At 43.6% G+C, this 18,039-nt stretch overlaps 1 protein-coding gene across 1 annotated transcript in view; it reads right to left on the reverse strand.

The window, feature by feature from the left end:
• LOC147684713 (uncharacterized) overlaps positions 1-18,039 on the reverse strand; it is a 412,180-nt gene that overhangs the window by 94,996 nt on the left and 299,145 nt on the right. The window contains exon 2 of the mRNA XM_086940561.1: positions 7,904-7,975. Within this exon, the coding sequence (XP_086796687.1) occupies positions 7,904-7,975 (72 nt within the window). The remainder of the gene's footprint in view (positions 1-7,903; positions 7,976-18,039) is intronic.

An 18,039-nucleotide genomic window follows, 5' to 3' on the forward strand; every position in this document is an offset into this window, starting at 1 on the left:
GAAAATGGGAAGTTCTGAGGACACATAGAAGAGTCGGGCTGGAAGCGTAGGATGAACCGAGGTCGCAATATTCTGCAGATTTCTTTTACATTTTATTGTTTTTTTCTTCAAAAATATCAACATACTGGACATTAAATACATGTTCAAAAATAGGCATTAATAAATGCTTTCGTTGAGAGCATTTTGACCATTTACAGATATTAGTAGAAGCTTTCTAGGTCTACAGGCGATCCCGGTGGGTCGCCATATAATGATCAGTGACCCACTGGGGGGGTGTGGTGGTCATCCAACATTATGATATGGGCCTTCAACAGGACGTTCTGTCCTCCCTTCTTTTATTGTGCCTCTCAAAATCAGATGTGTGCCCCCTTTCCCATTCCTTCTCTGTCGTCCATTCAGTCATCTTCTGAAGGGTCATCTCCCAGCACCTTCATAACATTCGATAATTTGTCGTCCTTTCTTGTAATTTTTGTTTTCTACCAGTGCATAGCTATGCATTTTTTCGCTAAGATCATGCCCAATGCACACAATTTAAAATTTTTGGCAATCGCACTAGGCCACTGCCTAAGGCTACTGAGAAGTGTAAAAAAGGCCAGTCATCTTCTGTAACTGCTGCATGACACCCGACCAAAAACTTCCTATATGGTGGCAGCTCCATGCCATATATGGGAAATCCATCTTCAATTCCAAGCAGAGGGTCTCTGCAGGTGTATCATACTCAGCTGGAATCCAGAAAGGTCATGCACCTCAGCTCATTCCTGGAAACTTACGTGGTGCTCAGTCAAGTATGAGCTGAGGAAAAAGGGGGGGCCCAAGTAAAGGTGGGGGGGGGGCAATAGGTTGAACAGTTTTACACCAAATGTGGCAGAAAGCTAGAACTAACTTTACTCAGAAAGCATGCTTTTTTTGTGATTTGGTGAAAATCTGTTCAGCCATTTTTCAGATAAAAAGGGTAAAAGAAAATAGTGATAACTAATGCCACAGAGGTCCATTTTGAATAGCTAGTACAGTAGGACTAACCAATAGGGTTCGGCTGGCCGCAATGCGAGGAGAAATGTTGCTCCTACCAGTACAAGCCTTGGGACACAGTACCGGAGGCCTGAAAAATAAATGTAGAAAAACATAGAGAGGAGCATGGTAAGGATACCCTCATCCCATAGCACTTGGGGGTGGGCTCTAAATGGCTAAAATATACAAAAAAAATGTTTTGTCTCGTCCCAGTCCCACCTGAGCCTGTATGTCCGCTCTGTGTTGTCCTGTGGGAGCCTGCGTTGACTACACAAAGGCCACACTGTCTCTGCTAGGAGCCTTGTGGAGCTGAAAAAAGTGATTAAAAAAAGGAAGACTGTGGGATAGCAGTTCGAGTATGGCTGGCTGTTAAAAGGGCAGGTTGACTGTCTGTGAAAGTTGGATGAAGGGCCTGAAGGCAACCCCATGATGAGCTGTAGAGGGGGGGTTGGCTGTCAGCGGAGGGGTGCCCAACCACTCGATGCTCGTACCTTGACTGCCCATGGGGGGCAGGGGATTATGTTAAAAAAACATAGAATTTCACTTAAGAAAATCAAGCTTAATGTTGAATTTTACGTAAGTAAAGCATTTAGATTTTAACTTACATTACATTTTTTTTAAAAGTCACGGAAAAATCCAAAGGTTAAAGTGGAGTTATACTTAGGTGTTCTAATAATAAGATATCATAAGATATTACCATATTAAAACCATAAAACCCTGAAATTCAACAGTATTACTTAACTGTCTTAAGTATAACTTGTACAGCTATGGTGCACTGCTTATGACATCACATATTATATCACTAAGGACAAATGAAATATATGGAGGTGCAAGTAAGTTAAAATCTTACTAACTTATGTATAACTCTACATTATCCTTTGTTTTTTTCAGTGATTATACAAACACACAAACTAGTGAAGAGTCAATATTGATCACATTGGGCACCTCACAGGTAAGTGCACACAGAGAAGAATCGCTTAACGACGTCGAAATAGAAGGACGTCCTCTAAATCCTTCACAATGAAATGGGGACACTCCTCTGGCTTGTCTAATGCTGATATATATTTCTCTTAACATCCATGGCTGAAGCTCAACATGTTTCGGCGACTCCGCCTTGATTAGAACCACAACAAGATGTTCGCTGGCCACCATGTTCATCAGTAACGTTCCATAACATTCATGGACATGAACAAAAGACTGGCTAAAACATAGAAAATAGTTCTTCTGCAAAGCAATGCGTTTTAGTAGATACCAAAACTAATATTAAAATGCTCTCTTTTCAGTTACCGTAGATCTATGTATCAATATACAGGTCAGTTGTGTTTACAATGTAGTTCACAAAATTAAGTCCTTGAAAGCAGTTTATACCCTGTAAAATGCCATGAATACTGGCACCACTAGATATGGAAAAATTGATTAAAAATTGAAGATGAGGCTATCAAAAATGCTCTAAAAAGCCAATTAAAAGGTAAAACACTGAAGTGTTTAGGGCTTAAAGGGTTATTTGGTTAGGTGCAGTGCCTACATTGAATAGTAGATAGGAGGCAGCTGACAATCCGGTTACCTGTCAGAAGCCGAAGCAGCTAATCCTGATGGGAATTTCTGCAACCAACCGTGGGAGATCAATTAAATAAACTCCAAACCATCTTTTTCAGCCCCATCAGAGAGCAGGTAAGCCAGAGCTCACAGCACTACAGCCATCTTGGTGCACATGAGATACTAACTCACAGGTAAGCATGTTCTAATAGGGACTTAAGAGGAGATAAGGATGTACTTAAACACTGTAGAATTACTGTTACTAGATGAATCTTTGACCAGGAAAACTGATGAAACTTTGGCATGTCTAAGACCTGTTGGAGTATTGTTGGACACCGACAGGTTCGAATGGGACATAAAATAGTCCCAGGTCCAAAATTAAAAGGATGCACCATTGGTGAATTAGATAGCTAAAACATAGCAAATAAGTACAGTGTATATCTTTTAAGGACATGCTGTATAGGTCTTTTGCAAGGTATGGAAGACTGTATGCATTTGTTCTTGCTGCAGGCAAAGTTTGTGTTAATATCAGAGAAATCAACAGAGGAAACTGGCCCACCAGACAATAAAACCGACCCACAAATAGCCCAAAAAACGCAGCTCATATACTGATCTGTCAGATCTGCCCTTCAGGCACCGCGTGCTAGCCCTATAGGTTAGTCTGATCCTGGGCTCCGTTATATACGGATTTCACCGGATGTCCTGAATCGAAATCGTTCAGCTGTGGTTGAGTCCCTGACACTGTTTTCATTAACTGTCTCTTAAATGCACAAAACTCCTGAGAACCTGAAACCGAATTGGAGGAAGGCTCCCAGCTGTGTTCATAACAGGCCTGATCTCTCTTTTCATGTGATTTCAAAGAATTTGACTCATGCTTTGCAAACAGGATTCTAAATTTGACAGCTTCTTCTAAGGCTCTGCTTTATAATTAGAATAATCCTACTGTTATTAGCAAGACTGAAACTGCATGAAACCATGGGTAATCACTTTCTGTTGTTTGCTCCATACATTTCTCAGTTATATGTAAAACTCGATACAGTGCCTCATACGTCAAGGTTTAAGGTGCAATGCAGGCAAAATATAAAGGTAACCAGGAACCTGATGTACGAAGTGCTTCTCAGAGGCTTTGATTCGCAAAATTACAGGGCTATGCAACAGAAAAATGTCTTTTAGGATGTAAAAAAGACTTTTTAAGACCCATTAAAGGCTTTGCATTGGGAAAAGCTTTCAAAAGCACTTTGCGAGTCACAAATAGCAGGGACGTGAAAGAGTCAGCTTCTCCTCTGTGAACTGCGTTGCAGCCCTTGAGGGATCTAAAGGCGAGAAGGCCTCCATCCATGCATTCCCAACCAATCACCGGGTGGGGGGCTCAAATTAAGAGCTCCCTCCATAATAATCATTTGGCAGGTTGTTTTGTGAACCCCTGCAAATGGACAACTTGAGATGCAACCAACGTGTATATAGCCTCACAAACTGCATCCCCGTTTGCAAATCAGTTATGTACACATTGCACATCCTTGGTCTGCGAACGTGGATAATGCATACGTAGGCAACTTCACGAACTACCGCCGACCAAGGTATCCGTACCATCTACCTCCCTTCTACAGCGGCCTCTTTCCCAGCAATGGAAGGCCCAATCAACTCTAACATTTAGAATCAAGGCTTCTTTGAGCCTTCTCCAAAATGGGCTTTGTAAATTTAAAGATCACCTAGACGACCTATGGGACTGGTGGCAGCCAGCCAGCCTGCCCTGGCAGGTTTCCACTAGCTGCTGACGGATCCAGGCACATATGCTTCCTTGGAACCCACAAAGAACTTGAAATGATAGGGCAGCCTGGCTTCTGACAGCCGTTATCATTTCTTTTGTCGATCATCTCCACATCCTTTATTCTCATGATTATGAAGATAAATTAGTAGTCTAGACTGCATTCAGCAGTATGTTTACATTCACACATATTTGGGGAGCTTGGAGATTTTGAGTAAAAAAAATTCCAGGGCTTAGTTTTTGCTGCTTTCGGTAGCTGACTTCCAGATTCAACACAACTTCTTGGTTGCGGCGGTGGGAGGGTGAGGGGTGTGGCTGGAAAGAATTGGGATTTGACTGGAGTGTAAAGTTTATCCCCTGGCATTTAACCCCTTCACTGCAGCGGCTATTCCGCCGCAGTGCTAAGGGGGTGGGGGGGTCGCGCGGCGGTCCTGTGCTCGTGACGGAACCGCTCCGTCACGGCACGCGGGTGAGCTGTGCTTGTGACGGAACGGTTCGGTCACGGCCCCGCCCACGCTAGAGAACGTTAGCGCAGGCGCGGAATTCGCGCAGCGCAGGCGCAGCGAGAGGGCCGTGACGGAACCGTTCCGTCACCAGCACAGCCCACACGAGCATGGAAGGGGTTAATGGAGCAGAAAGGTCTAACTGTCGCGTATTTGAGTCTAAGGACATTTGTATGGACCTGCTGCCTGTAATCATTGCCTTAACCCAACATAAGTTCTAGCAGTGACAACTGGGTACTAAAGGTTGGTGGAAAACAGACCTGTGCGGATACAGATCAGTGGTGACCATATGACCACTGGGTATTCCACACCTTTACCTGCAAAATGCCTAGGAGTAATGCTATGACCACTGTAGGGAATTTAAGCAATCAGCAGGAGAGAGAGGAACTAGAGTAGCTAGTTCATTTCCCCTAGGGTTTATCAGGTCAACAAGAAAAACTAGCTACTATGACAATGTACGTGTGGTGTCGGCAGAGGAAAAACCAGTTGGTTTTTTAAGAAGGTCCTCACCCACCAACCTAGTTGGTGGCATGCTTCATCATTGGGCCCCACCCGAGGTACCGAGTGTACCTCAGGTGTGCTACGACGCCCGACTCCAACGGAGCAGGTTTTGTTATGTGATTGTGGGTGTTGCGCGAGGTATTAAAATTCTGTCTGAAGGGTCCCAAACATATACTTTATTGTTGGTGGGCCCTTGGCAGGGTTAAAAACAAAGGCTTTAGGACGTATAGGCGTAGACTTATGGTCTCCCACGTTGAGTGTGGTCTACTAGTTTCAGCCAGGCCTTTTTTCTAAACTGGCGTTCTTCAGGACCGTTTTATGCGTCCGGGTGGTACAGGGGTCTATTGTGTTGTCAGTGCCCTGCATGTGTAGCACACACTAAGGTGCTATACTTGTGAGAGGTGGTTCCTCTCCTGTTTGTACTCCTTGCTACTGGGGACAAAGTTTCAGGGGTCTCTGCCGGTGTGTCCGAGACCTGTGCGCATTGGCAATGTCTTCGGTACTGCAGCAAACCTATAGTCCGGTCAGGAGCTCCGTGGTTATGGGTTGTCCAAATTCCTTCAGGAACCTGGCTATGATTATCCATTTCCAAATGGGAATTCTACCCTAACATGTAGTACTGTTTCCAATAACCAAAGATGGCAAGTATGGCAAGGTTTAGAACAGACTATATCATTTTTAGGGGATAATGTTGCTATCCAGATCGAATGACAAACCGCTTCAGATAGAATTTTATTTTGAACCACACAAAAACTAAACTAATTTTAGAAAAAGAATTCACGATGGAAATATGCAGTGTGTGCACCTATACATATTAGGATCAAAAATAAGTTGTTGCCAAAAATAATACCCGCATTTGTGCAGATTTGACCTCGACCGTCAGCGACTCTCGCAGCAGAAGCCCAGCTAAATACATTTTTGAAAGTACATGCAGATTGCTTTCAATGCCCTAAGGCAGCCCACCACCTGAGCAGCCTGACTGCTGTTGTCTTGTAAATCAAGCAAGCAGAATCTCCCAGTTCCATAGCATACATCTCATGCCACAGACTGTTAAATTAGCTACCAGGCAAAAAGCAAAACTCACAACAGAGACATAATGCAGCATGTTCTATCTCAGATGGAAACAATTACACTTCGGAATGCACAATAGCTAAAGCTATGAGCCTTGAAGACCCTTAACTTATCTTATGTGCTACACACAATATGCATTGCCACAACAACTGGAAATGTCAGAACAGAACGCCCTGATGCAATAACTTGCATTGCTGCAGTACCACAGGACTGAAGCTATGCCTCACTGATGATGCCTAAGTAGGTCAAGAACAATTGGAGGTTGCTTGTGCTCCTATATAGTGGGACCTGACTTGGCCAATTGGCTGGTTTGTTCCTACTGAAGCAGGACCAAGACTGATTTGCAAATGGTTGGTCTCGGTCTACAGTGGCATAGCAGTCTAGGAAAAATGTTCTGAAAAGCCGTCCCACACTCATGCATTCCTTCCATCACTTTGTTGTTTGATGGTACAGTAATCTACAGTGTATGCAATGGTACAATGCTTGCAATGGGACTACAACAAGCCCTGGTATAACGGCCTGCAATGGTTCCGTCACATGGAATGACATAATAACCTACAATGGCATGCAATGTATGTGTATGTATATTTTGGTATTTCTATAGAGCAAATATAGCGGTCTGAATTTAGAGCACTAAAACTAGTCGATGTGCTACACCACGACCCATTACTTATTCCTCGTTTCAATAATCATAAAAGAAAGACAAGAAAACATGTGAATAAACTTCACATCACGCATACTACATGACAACAGAACTCAAATTTGCTCCAACACATCGCCACGACATAAGCCCACAGTAACAGAAATTCCCAAAGCACAATTAGACTCATTCCGTACCGACCATAAATACCACTCAAATCTGTAATACATTTATTTGAGATGGACAATAAAGGCAAGAAATGCCACAATCCCAGCAACATCCCTTCAGCTACACTTCCCACCTCTTCACTTTCCCATACACACAAAGAACAGATCTTAAACGAGTAACCACTACTTATACAGAAAGAGTGCACTGGATAAAGTATCAATAACTCGCACACATAACCTTTATATACGCCATTAAAAAAAAAACTCCATCAACATTGTTTTCTTATAAATTCTCACTCAATTAGCAAAAATAAATACATCTTTTATCTATTGGCAGATGAAGAACCAACATACTATTGATCTTTGAAACCTGGTTCCCAAAAAAAATGGCCCTGGCAGTGCCAGAAGATTTCCCACCTGGATATCATGCCATTATCCACAACAGAGAAGGAAAAAAGGAGACGACTAGCCATTGTAAATAAGGTCAGCAGAGCAATCACCAAGTTGGAAGAGGGGACTATACAGAGCTGTGAAGCCCTACTTGCTAAATGCCAACCCAGACCCACTTTTACCTGCCACTTCCTCTTGCGTTACATACCTCCACCCAAAAGCTAAGCTTTTACTTATGCTTTCTTGGACACAGTTTCAGATCAATCAACACAACAGTCTAATATATCAATCAATCATGAAATTTGTATAGTGCGCTACTCACCCGGATTGGTCTCAAGGCGCTGGGGGGAGAGGGGTCCGTTACTGCTCAAAAAGCCAGGTCTTGAGTTGCTTCCTGAAGGAGAGATGGTCCTGGGTTAGCCGAAGGTGGATGGGGGATCGATACTTGGTGACCTAAACATCTGGCTTGGTAAATATAATATGCCTCCACCAAATGCTACCCCATTGGGCAAATAAACACAATGTACAACAGATTATCTCTGGACCCACCCACATAGCAGGTCATAGAGTGGATGTAATTTACTCAAACCATGAACTAACCATTATTTAACAAAATTCCCCTGTTACATGGACCGGTCATCACATTGTTACATTCTACTTCAAAACCCAAAGAACACCTTCCCACTACATCATACAGACAGTGGAATAAACTAGACATATTGGAACTGGAATCACACCTAATACGTATTTGACTGAAATACACATTAGAACACCAGTATGAATACATGGTCTCAGCCTTTGACACATCAATCCTCTAAAAATCTTTGAAACAATGCAAAAAGAAAGCAGCGCTCTGGGTGAATGAAGAGCTGAGAAATATGAAAAGGACAATGCTCAACTCTTGAATGCCGATGGCTCAATTTCAAGAGCACCTAAGAAAAAAATTGTCTACATGCAAAATAGAATGCACAAATCATACATAAAGTATGCCAAAAAAACAAGTCACTTACCTTCAGAAACACTCTTTCTGGTTGATACTCTATTTAACTAAAGGTCCTTCACCTTGTAATACTTCCCAGGTGCCAGCAAGGATCCAGAAAACCTTTTCATAGTAGTGCTCCCACGCACCACCCTGGTAGTGACGGAGCAGGGCTGCATCCAAGTGCCACCCACCCCTGTGTATTAACATCAGCTTCTTATTTAGTACCCTTTCTGTGCCCTCAGATGTGGAGCGTGAGCAATCATTGTGCTGAGAACTAAAGTACAAACACTTTACATGTTAAAAATAGGCTTCTCCACAGAATGGGGAGGAGGGAGGGCTGTGATGAATCTGTGGTTCGATAGTGTATCCGCTAGAGAAAGCCTTACCAAAGGTAAGTAACATGTTCTTCTGATGGACACTTCCAACTGCAGAGTCTTCACTTTACGATAAATACTAAAGCAGTACCTCTCCAGGTAGACAGTCTGTAGAGTAGACTCAGACCAAGAAGTCTTGCCCAACCGAGTGGGAAACATTTAATTCCCACCAGACCTGGATGTGTGTCAGATGCACTGAAAGTGCTAGAAGCTTACTTATGCGTTAAGCAGACGTAATTGCAATGAGGAAGAAGGTCTTAAAGGTCAGGAGATACAAAAAACATCTATGCTTTGGTTCAAATGGAATCCACAATAGAAATGTCAAGACTAAGTTAAGATACCTATAGGGCATCATGGTTTGGAAGGGAATAGGTGTGTCAAACGTTTAATAAATCTCAACTTATTTGTCATTTCCCCCCACTGTAGTTCCTCGGTTATCTGAATTTTTGATTGTTTTGCTAGCTTTGCTCTTTGGATTACAGTTATATTTTGGGATATTGCTGTGAAGCTCCCTATTCCTTCCCTTTGCAGAGAGAGTCCTGATGAGTCACTTAATACTCACACTTACCAACTTCACTTGGTTTAGGTTCATTGTGGCACAACGTCCCAAGGTCGGTGAGTATAATTTTTTGTTATTCTATCATCATTAAAGTTTTGTGCTTTCACCAATACTGAGACCCTGTATGTGCTCTCTCTGACTACTGAGTCCTTCTGTTGTCGGGGAAGGCCTTAGTGTATAACCGTGCTAAAATCAAAGACGTAGAGCTGTATTAGCGAAGACTTGGGCTTCTTGTGTGTCACTCTCTATCTCGCTCAGTCTTGATTCCCTTTCCCTCTTTTATTTGGCTTTCTCTGGTATGCCTTCCTTGGTACAGAGCCACATTCTGGGGTATGGGTCAGATTGCTGTTAGAACTTGTCAGATAACGCTCGCAAAACATGACATAAATGTCCACTACTTGAGAAGAACAACTTGGACCATCAAGACCCCAATAGTTACTCCAATGCACCGGTCCTTAGCAACCTTTCACCAGACGTCAGAATTCATAGCAGAAAACAAAATATTCTGAATGGCAAATAATTTTTGTCCAGGAAGAGGGGCCAAATCTGCCCTAATCACAATCCAAGATGAAAACATATTCAACAAAAATGGCGTTGCTGACTTACAACTCCTGGACCATATAGCAGCTTTAGACTGAAAGATGTCAATATACATGCATCACTCTAAACTGTTTCGCCTCAAACCTAAACAAGTAATCCTACCAGATTCACAACACCCCTTTTTCTTCAAATCATTACTGCATAAAAGCAGGAGATCCACATCTATCATCTCACCCTTGCTTTTTAACATATACATGAAACCACTACTAAATCTGATCATCTGTTTTAAACTCATATGCACCAACTATGCAGACAACACAGATATTCTCAAAGTGGAAATCCCTAAAGACATAGAAACATCAAAACGTAGTACCTGCTTCATAGTTGTACATCAAAGGAAACACTTCCAAAACTGAAATATGGGTGAATGGAAAAATGAAGACCCTATATCTTTCGGGCTAGATGCATTTAGACACTTACTCAAAATAGGCACAAACAATATGAGAAATCTCAGAAACTGCAGAGGCAGTCTCAATCAACTTCCTACCCAGTTAAAATACCTAGGCACATCTTTCCGCATTTTGTATTTTGTCAAACGGTACAAGCAACATCATTCAGCCTCTGCAAACTTGACTATGCCACAACATTCCAGTCTCAACTATCAGAAGGCTACAAAAAATGCTAAAGTACAAGTAACTTACATTTTGTAACACTTATTTGGTAGAGGCTCTAGCTGGCCACAAATTTCTTACCTTAGACTATTCCTTAGGCGTCAGACTGGATCCAGAAATTCTTGAGCAGTACCGCTACGTGCCGGTAGGTTGGATCATTCAGCTTTGTGTCAGCATTGTCCGCACTGGAAATGACATGTTTGGTGTCTATATAGGCACCACCCAGCGTGATGACATCAGTTTTTTCATGACATTTGCAAGCCAGAAGCACAGAGTCACAACAGAATGCTGATGGACCAGTGTGCAGACACTAAGGAACTACAAGGGTCATCCTATGTAGAGAAATCTATACTCCGTACAGGGAGCTTTGGGAGGTCGGTAAGGAATCTGCAGCTAAAGAGAGTCTTGACCAGATAAGGCATTATCGAATGTAAGTAACTTGTTCATCTCATAGAGACTCCTTACCTTAGAATAGTTACCCAAACAATACCTTCCCCGAGATGGGTTTGTGAACAGATTTAGATCAAGAAGCTCTGGAGTACAGAATGGGCAAAGTGCTTGTCCATGCAGTAGTGCTTTGTAAATGTGTGCAGAGACACCCAGGTCGCAGCCTTGGCTCTGGTTGAATGAGCTCGCAATCTCAGGGGGTTGTTTCCTGGCCAGTGCGTAGCAGGTTTTAATGCAGAGCACAATCTACCTTTAGATGGTCCTTTTCAGCACATCCTTTCCTTCCTTCGCCCCACGAGCCCAGTGAAGAGTTGATCATCCTTCAAGAACAATTTGATATGATAGATATAGAACACTAATGCTCTTTTTGGGTCCAAGGGGTGAGACAGAGCACAGAAGGTCAGCAGTACGATGGTCTGGCCTATGTGAAAGAGTGTTTCCACTTTCAGTAGGAAAGAGGCATGTGCCCGCAGAACCAGTTTATCAGTGGAAAAAGGTTGTGCAAGGAGGGTGCACAGAGAGTGCATGCAGTTTGCTAACCCTCCTGGCTGATGTAATGGCCACTAGAATGGCTGTTTTGATGGTCAAGAGACTTAGAGGGCAGCTATTGACATGCTTGAATGGTGAGCACATAAAAAAGTCAAAGCCAAGTTAAAGTTCCATTTAGGCAAGAAGAAGGGTTTAGTAGGAAAACGTGTTGAAGACCGGAAGAAAGCCGATATGGGTGAAAAATACCTTTAACTGTGCCCAAAGCAAATCCTTGACGGACTAAGGAAAGAACAAATAAAAACATCTCTGATAATGGTACAAAAAGGGGAAGAGTGTGCAGGTAGCCGCAACAGTTGATCATCTCGACCGATACTCTTGCTCAATAGTTCAGGATACCATGCTCTCCTTGCCCAATCGAGAGCCACAGGAATGACTTGCACCCAGTCATTTCTTGAGAACTCTGGGCAGGAATAGTATAGGAGTGAAGGTGTACAGGATGAGCTCCACTCTAGCTGAAAAGCGTCTTTGATCAAGAGTCGCCTTGGTAACTCCAGTGCACAGAAGTGTTCATAAGTGCTGACATTGCGTGTTCTTGGCACTGGCGAAAACGTTTAACCAAGGTTCTCTCCAGTCTCTGAAGAGACCTTGCACCAGCTCTGGGTAGAGACACCATTTGTAATCTACTAGGCATTAACTGCTTAGTTAGTCTGCTCTGGCATTTCTGAGAGCCCACCAGATATTGAACCACCAGGAATATGCCCTGATGTTACAGCCATGTCCAGAGACCCACAGCCTCGCGCCAGGATACTCCCAAGTAACGGAGCGCGTTACAAAACGGTTTATACATACATACATATACATACATACACAGGATGAACGACCCCACCCCACCCTGTTTGTTGCAATACCACATTGAGGTGGTGTTGTCTGTGAACACCTGAAATAGCCTTCCATTGATAGAAGGAAGAAAGCCATTAAATGCCAGGTGAATCGCTCTCAAAGCCAAAAGGTTGATATTGATCCGAGACTCTGCTGGAGACCGGAGTCCTCTGATCGCCACCTCTCCCAGAAGGCTGCCCTACCCCAGGAGTGATGCATGTGTCACTACAGTAATTTCTGGGTGGGGAAGGGAGAGGGGTGTACAGCAGACCCAATCACAGTTTGTCAACCACCATTGCAGGTTTTTAGCATTTCCCTCTAATATCTGGACTAGGTCAGAGAGAGTCCCCTGATGCTGTGCCAACTGGGACTTCATGTCCCACTGCAGAGTCTGCATATGCCAGCGGGCAGGTGTCACCAGCATGCAGCAGGAGGGCAAAAGACCCAGCAGCCTCAGTGTCAGTCTCACCAAAATCCAGGATATAGGTTGAAAAATTTGAATCATAGCCTGAATATCCCTGACTAGCCGCTCTACAGGGTAAGCCCGAAACTGCACAGCATCCAGAATAGATCAAAGAAAGGGAGCGTCTGAGACGGAGTCAGGTGTGACTTCAGCACGTTGATTGCAAATTCCAGTGAATTCAGGAGGTCCGCCATAGTCTGGTGATGGGAGAAGACTGCCCAGGGGGAGCCCACATTCAACAGCCAATCATCAAGTTAGGGGAAGATTTGAACTCCTGACTTCCGCAGATGTGCTGCAATCACCGCTGTCACCTTGGTGAACACCCAAGGGGCGCTGATGAGGCCAAAAGGTTGCACAGAGAACTGAAAATGCTTCTGGCTCACCGGGAACTGCAGGTAACTAACCTTACAACTCCTTACAGATCTTAAACTCGCCTCCTGAGGAATAATTTCTGCAATAACTAGCCTTGTCTAGCCTATCTATTCAGCACACTCTCAAAATCACAAATTATCCTTCTGTGCACACTCATAATATTGAACCACCTCCAGTATACATTTTTTTCACTTGCTTGAACTCACTAATAATCACACCTAACTTCCAATAACTTAATCCACCACTAGGCACTGAAGAAAATGTTTAGAATAGTTACACCACAATAGATAACAACCACAGTGTTAGCCACCAATTTAGGGAAACATGTGTTGCACTGCGCACCATTCAACACCGCGTATGGGGCAGTAAGAACTATGGGCCACATGTATCAACCTGTTTTGCATTCGCAAATGGTACGAATCGCTAAATCTGACCGTTTGGGAATGCAAAATAGCCTTTTAAGATGTATGAAAGGTTTTGGCAGTGCATTGTAGGCAATCGCTATTTGTTGACATACCATTCTGGATTCCTTAAATAGTGATTACTTAAAATTCGCTATTTAGGGAATGCAACATTTATTTTTGATACATGGCGCCAGATCATTGTAAAGCAGGCACCTTATAGGAGTAGGAGCAGGTTTTTGCAGAGTTTGCAAGTCGCACTGTTCTAACTCCTGCATGAACAACAGGCTCCAACAGACCAGCAAGTAGAGTTGGGAATAATAAGCAGAAGGGGCATTTTCAGACCCATCCCCATGACTGTTAAAAACAGCAGGTGTGTAGCTACAACTAATGCACAACCTGCAGTAGCATGAGGGGCTCAGCAATGTGAGTTACTATGTGCACCACTGTTATGGTTGACTTCCTATACCCTTGCCTGTGCTAGGGCCCACGTGTACACTTGCTATGCCAATGGAGAACAGAACTACTTCCTGCCCCAAGTAAGACTCCTTTGGTGCCTGGTGTGTGCAGTGCCGGATTAAACCCTCTGGGGTCTCCTAGGCAGTCGAAATGTCGGGGCCACCATTGCAAATTATCTCCTAATACCCAATGCACCGGATTTGTTTTACAAACTGACAGCTGCCAGATGATGAGCTATTAGGAGACAAACTGTTATGTGAATCTGATGCCTCTGGTTTATGTACTTTAAGTTGTTAATGGGCACTTACATTAATATTGTATTTTCTCTATAGAGTCTTTAATGTAAAGTGTTCGTGTCTTTGAGTTGATTCTTTTTTTTCTATCTTTTGGAAACAATATTTAAGAAAGCTAGATTGTATTTTTCTTTCAAGATCAAATCAATCTTATTTTGATCTGTTGTCGCGGGCCCCTAGAAGGATTGGGGCCCGTAGGCTGGTGCCTACTTTGCCTATTTGGTAATCCGGCACTGGTTGAGCATCACACATCAGAACATGCGCTAGGACCAGGATTTCTACCTTGTAGATCCCTTTAGTGATCACGATTGAAGCACGTTTGCTGTGTAGCCTGGCCTGCAAAGAAGCACACTCCCCTTCAGTGAATCTGGGTGTGGCTTAACCACACTGAATTATCACACGAACTTTGGAACCCAAGGTGGTAACTCGTAAATTCTCAAGGGTTGGAAGTTGAAACAACTTGAATAGGAAAGTTTATCAGAAGATTGCGACAAAAACTTTTCATCAGTCTTTAATTACAGCCACCTCAATGCTATCAGGATTTATTAGCGATTTCCTAATCTATGGAGTTCAAACTGTAGAACAGTGCTTTCGGTTTCAGGCTAATGAAATCCCAGGCTACCTCGGGCACACGCTATCGAGCAAGAAGTTTACAGAGTGAATACAAAAGAGCTAAAGGATAATAAGTGAAAGCTCTAATTTTAACAAGGATAGGGCTTGTCGCGGGTTCCAGGTGATGAACAAGGGAAACAATGAATGCTGCAGGCTCGATGCAGCGTTCTCATCCTCTGAAGAAAGACACAAGTCCATAATGATGGGCGCCATCTTGGATATCTGAGTTGCAGAAAGCACCAGAGGTCACAGACTAAACCTTCTGGTGTCATGATGGGACCTTCACGTCCATAGCGCTCACATCCAGGCGCTATGGATGTGGAAGCACCATTAAAGTACCAGGCTCTGGTTCCCTCCCTGTTAAATAAACATTAGAGGGACCCTGAGAAAAGCCTATCAATAGGGAACAAACCGCTAGGGGGAAAAATTATACTGAAAATCATTAAAAGGGCGTCCCCAATGTATATAAGAAGCGGATAAAAGTTCCAGAATGTATGAACTATAGACAATTACACCCACAGAACCGCTCATTAGGTTTCATATTTATTTTTCATTTCATTTTTCATTATGATATTTTCTTTTTTTATATATAAATGATGTAAAAAACAGGATAAAGTGAATATAAGCCAGATCATTGACATAAATACAAATAAATGAAGCATCACAGTGACCTACTAATCCTGTGAACGTTTTTGGGGGAAGACACTAACAATGGGAAAAGGCAACCCATAATAAACAGAAAGCAAAAATAAATAATTAGAAGTTCACACAATTAAGGTTCAATAAACAGGGAAAAATCACATAAAAAAGCGGACACAGGGTTCAAAATTACATTCAGGGACATGAGACAATATAAATACCACACCAATATTGAACAACCCCAGGGGAAAAGTGCCGACGCGCGTTTCGGAAAGTGCCAGAGATAAGTTTTATAAAAATTCCTTCGTCAGGGCGCACATCTTATGTTTCTTAGGCCATTAGCGACCCAGGATACAGTCGTCTAACTATAAAATTCTGAACCAGTGTGAACATCAGGGTTACCCGAGCAAATCTAAATGGTCTGTAGTCAGAAGTCGAGAATTTCCTTAGTTCAATAGAATTCCAAAAATGGATATCCCATGCAAAGCAGTAATCCTAAATCGGCACAGGGCTGAAGACGACCAAGAAATCTCTTTCCCTACATAGTTAAACCAAACAATAATTCCAGTACTGTGTATCCTTATAGTTGGAACTGAAGAAATACGGAGAACCCTTTGCGGTCTGGATAATTAAAATTCCCAAAGAAGACCTCCAATGAGTTGAATCCTCAATAAGTAGAACTAGAGGGAATAAAGTAAGTTATGTAGTCGGGATAGTTGCGATTCCTGGATTAGGGATTCCTCCTCATAGTTTCTGAATGGCGGGCCGTAGTCATGAAACGATCAAGTCAAACCTCCCTGCCCCTTTCTTGTCACACTACCCTGAGTCGGAGCAGGTGCATCCTGCCAATGAGGCGATCTAGTCAGTGACATTCAGGGCTCGAGTCACGGTACCACGCGGGTGGACGGCGTCCCCCCACTTATTTTACCGGGAACTCGATAACTGGGGCAAATAGAGCCACACATTCACTCTTTGGCCTCTGTGGTGAGATCGAAGCTCATTCAGAACGCTGCTCAAGCGCTTGCTTCTCTGATGCAAATCGCATCTAATGGGTGAGCGAGGGGAGGCAATGAGTCTGATGGTGCAAGGTACCTTTCGTGACGTCACTTCCTGTCGTGATGTCAGCGTCCTCCCACTTCTTTTTTTAGGACTTGTGCCCTGGTGACAGTAACGTGTTTTTGGCAGGCTTGGCAGTCTAGAAACAGCTTCCCAGTTTTCCTGGGAGCGTGAAGGGGGATGAATGTGGCCCTGTTCCCCATGCACCCACGAAATTGCGCCAAAAGGGACGTATTGTCGGAAAGCTGAAAAACTCAGCTTCCCATGAACACCTTTCTTTCCCTGCAAAGTGCTAGGCGATCACGGATGTGATCAGCTGATACTTCCTCTCGAACCAAGGTGTTTAAAGGGGAAATGGAACCTTGGAGAATGGCCTGTGATCCCTGCACCCACTTCATAACTTCAGGCTTTGTGCCTGCCCCCAACCGCCGGGAAGGAGCATATGAGGGTGATTAGCACCAATCCCCCTAGTAGACATCATGGATATCTGGGGGAAAAAATGAAACTGTTGGAGCGGCCCACCAAGCACAAGGCCCTGCCACCACCCCAAAAAGAGCAAAGCAGTCATTCAACCACCCCTGGGAGCAGATCAGGAGGTTTGCCCCAAATCTACCCAATCAGCTTGCTAGACACTAGGGGTATATTTATAATATTTATAATAGAATTAACAAAGGGGTAGGGTTTACCCACCCTGGCCTAGGGCCATGCCCCAAACCCAAAAGAGAACAATACAATCTTTCTGTTCCCAAGGGGGGCAGATGAAGGTGGATGTTTGCACCCAGTCTTTCCCTTGCATGGGGTAAAAATCTCACTAGACACCAGGAAATGGTTATAAAAAAGGTGTGGGCAGCCCACAGCACATGGTGATGCACGCACCTCAAAAGGGCACTACAATCTTTTTGCCCCACTGTGGGATGACTGGGGGGTTGTTCCTAATCTGTACCTCCAGGGAGTAGAAAGCCACTAGACCAGAGGGATATATTTATAAAAAAAAGAAAACAAAGGGGTGGGGGCAGCCCACTCTGGCCTAGAGCCAGGCCCCCTCTCCAAAAAGTTGGTCTGCCCACCCTAGAGTGTGGATGTTAGTTGGCTGACTTCCCTGCCATCAAGCATTACTCACACCCTAGAAGGGGAAACAGAGTCTTTGTTCCCCCAGCAGCAGATCGGTTTGTCCCAAATGGGTCGCTTGCCCCTAAGCTGAGCCCTGGGATTTTGTATTTGG

Source organism: Lissotriton vulgaris, chromosome 10, assembly GCF_964263255.1.
Source record: "Lissotriton vulgaris chromosome 10, aLisVul1.2, whole genome shotgun sequence".
NCBI lineage: Eukaryota > Metazoa > Chordata > Amphibia > Caudata > Salamandridae > Lissotriton > Lissotriton vulgaris.